Raw genomic sequence first — 2,918 nt, forward strand, 5'->3', positions numbered from 1 at the left:
AAAAAAAAAAAAAAAGAAAAACTAGGGAAAGTGAATGAGAAGACATGGTTTCAAGATCCACTGTATGGATCCAATAAAAGGAGGGATTCCTCATCCATACTTTCACAGAGCTCGCTTTAAAGACCTTCTCCATTCTTGATTTCTCTAGTCTTCAGAATGAGAGCTACATTAATATAAAGCTGGAGGTGAAAGAAAACATGGTCCACGGTACACTTTATAAACCATACAGCACAGAACAAAAGGAGACTCTTGTCTGTTAATTGTGGGCAATGGGGAACCCAAGCAGGTAAGGACCACACTAGAGATGCGACCTCTGTACTCACAGTTCCAAAATCAGGATGTAGGATGTGGGGGACTCGTAGGTGTCATGGAGCGTGACATACTGAGGGTGCTGCAGGTGCTGGAGCAGGGCGGCCTCGTGAGCAGCCTGCTCCTTCTTCTTCATTTTTTTGCTCACAAATTTCACAGCAACATCTTTGCGGGTAGCTTTGTGAATGCATTTCTTTACAATAGAGAAACGGCCTCTGCGAGACAAAGGGGGAAAGGGTTTCCAAGATTCATCTCATCAGTCAGCAGGGCATCATTTACCAGAATATGGTAGGGTGTGTGCCTGTGCGCACATCTCAGATGCATCCCTGAGACAGGAACATCTGACAGGTTGAGTTCCCTAATTCAAAAATCAAAAATCAAAAATGCTCTAAGATCTGACACCCTTTGTGTGCAGACATGAAATTAATATGGAAAGTTCCACGGCTGGCTTCACATGGTGAGTGACAAAGTACTGGTACACTAGCTACATCACTTGAAGTCACCCTTAGGCAAAGGAGTACAAAAAAATATAGGTGACTGTTGTTTTTAGACTTGGGTCCCAGACTCAAGACATCTCTTTGTGTACATGTACATAGTTCCTAAAATCCTTTGTGCAAAAACACTTCTGGTCCCAAGCATTTTGAAGAAGAGAGATCAAGCAACATTAGAAATCTTTCTGGGGCTGGAGAGATGGCTCAGAGGCTAAAGGTTCTGGCTGCTCTTCCAGAGGACAGGGCTTACAGTCTCAGCATCCACAAGGCTGCTCACAGCCTTCTATACTTCCAGTTCCAAGGTATCTGATGCCCTCTTCCTCTCCAGACACATATGTGGTGCTTATACATAAGTACAGGCACTTAACCGTGTTCATAAAAACAAATAAATTTGAAAAAAAAAAAAGAGAGAGAAACATTTCCTCCTGAGCCTGGTAATTTGGCTCAGGGCATAAAGGCACCCACTATCTGAAGATATAGACCTGAAAGCTTAAGCCCAATGCCTGAAGCTCACATAAAAGCGTGAGAGTACTGACTCCACAAATTTGTCTCTAACCTCCACACATGCACTGTCCACACATGCACTGTCCACACATGGGCTGTCCACACATGGGCTGTCCACACATGCACTGTCCACACATGGGCTGTCCACACATGCACTGTCCACACATGGGCTATCCACACATGCACTGTCCACACATGGGCTATCCACACATGCACTGTCCACACATGGGCTGTCCACACATGCACTGTCCACACANCACTGTCCACACATGGGCTATCCACACATGCACTGTCCACACATGGGCTGTCCACACATGCACTGTCCACACATGCACTGTCCACACATGCACTGTCCACACATGCACTGTCCACACATGCACTGTCCACACATGCACTGTCCACACATGGGCTGTCCACACATGCACTGTCCACACATGGGCTGTCCACACATGCACTGTCCACACATAGGCTGTCCACACATGCACTGTCCACACATAGGCTGTCCACACATGCTCTGTCCACACATGGGCTGTCCACACATGCACTGTCCACACATGCGCTGTCCACACATGCACTGTCCACACATGCTCTGTCCACACATGCACTGTTCACACATGTGCTGTCCACACATGCTCTGTCCACACATGCACTGTTCACACATGTGCTGTCCACACATGCTCTGTCCACACATGTGCTGTCCACACATGCTCTGTCCACACATGCACTGTCCACACATGCACTGTCCACACATGCACTGTCCACACATGCACTGTCCACACATGTGCTGTCCACACATGTGCTGTTCACACATGCACTGTCCACACATGCACTGTCCACACATGGGCTGTCCACACATGAGCTGTCCACACATGTGCTGTTCACACATGCACTGTCCACACATGCACTGTCCACACATGGGCTGTCCACACATGAGCTGTCCACACATGGGCTGTCCACACATGAGCTATGGCATGCATGCACTGCCCCCATCCCACATAACACTTTTCCTTCTGTACTTTTAATTATGATATTATTATTATTATTAAAACCCATCTCTACTTTCTCAGTATCCTAGACTCTTTGAGACCCTGAAGGTAAACTAATATAATTTTTTAGCCAAGATATTTCTGTGCCATTTGGAGCATCAAATGTGGGTTTGTTTTCCTTTCTAAGCAGAATATACTTCTACACACAACAATAGGTTGGAGAGATGGCTTAGTGGTTAAGAGTCCTTATTCCTGCAGAAGACTGGGGTTTAGTTCCCAGCACTGGCAGAGTGGCTCACAGCCATCCATGCCTACAATTTCAGGGGATCCAACCACCTCTTCTGGTCTCTGTAGGGACCAGGCATGCATGTGGTGCAGACCCAGGCATGGTGCAGGCCCAGGCATGTGGTACAGGGACCAGGCATGTGGTGTAGGGACCAGGCATGCATGTGGTGCAGACATATAGAGGTAAAAGTCATACATATAAAAGAAATTAATTTAAAAAAGAAAGCAAAATGCATACATGAAACTTTTAAGGCCTAAAAATCTTATATTATGCCGGGCATGGTGGCGCATGCCTTTAATCCCAGCACTCAGGAGGCAGAGGCAGGCAGATTTCTGAGTTTGA

The 2,918-nt window shown here is 46.6% G+C and overlaps 1 protein-coding gene across 16 annotated transcripts in view; it reads right to left on the reverse strand.

Moving 5' to 3' along the window:
* The window catches only part of Kalrn (kalirin RhoGEF kinase), a 606,229-nt gene that overhangs the window by 12,691 nt on the left and 590,620 nt on the right, over window positions 1–2,918 (reverse strand). For all 16 annotated transcript variants that reach the window (XM_029470420.1, XM_029470427.1, XM_029470426.1 and 13 more), the window contains one exon: window positions 324–524. In XM_029470420.1, the coding sequence (XP_029326280.1) occupies window positions 324–524 (201 nt within the window). The remainder of the gene's footprint in view (window positions 1–323; window positions 525–2,918) is intronic.

Source organism: Mus caroli, chromosome 16, assembly GCF_900094665.2.
Source record: "Mus caroli chromosome 16, CAROLI_EIJ_v1.1, whole genome shotgun sequence".
NCBI classification, from domain to species: domain Eukaryota; kingdom Metazoa; phylum Chordata; class Mammalia; order Rodentia; family Muridae; genus Mus; species Mus caroli.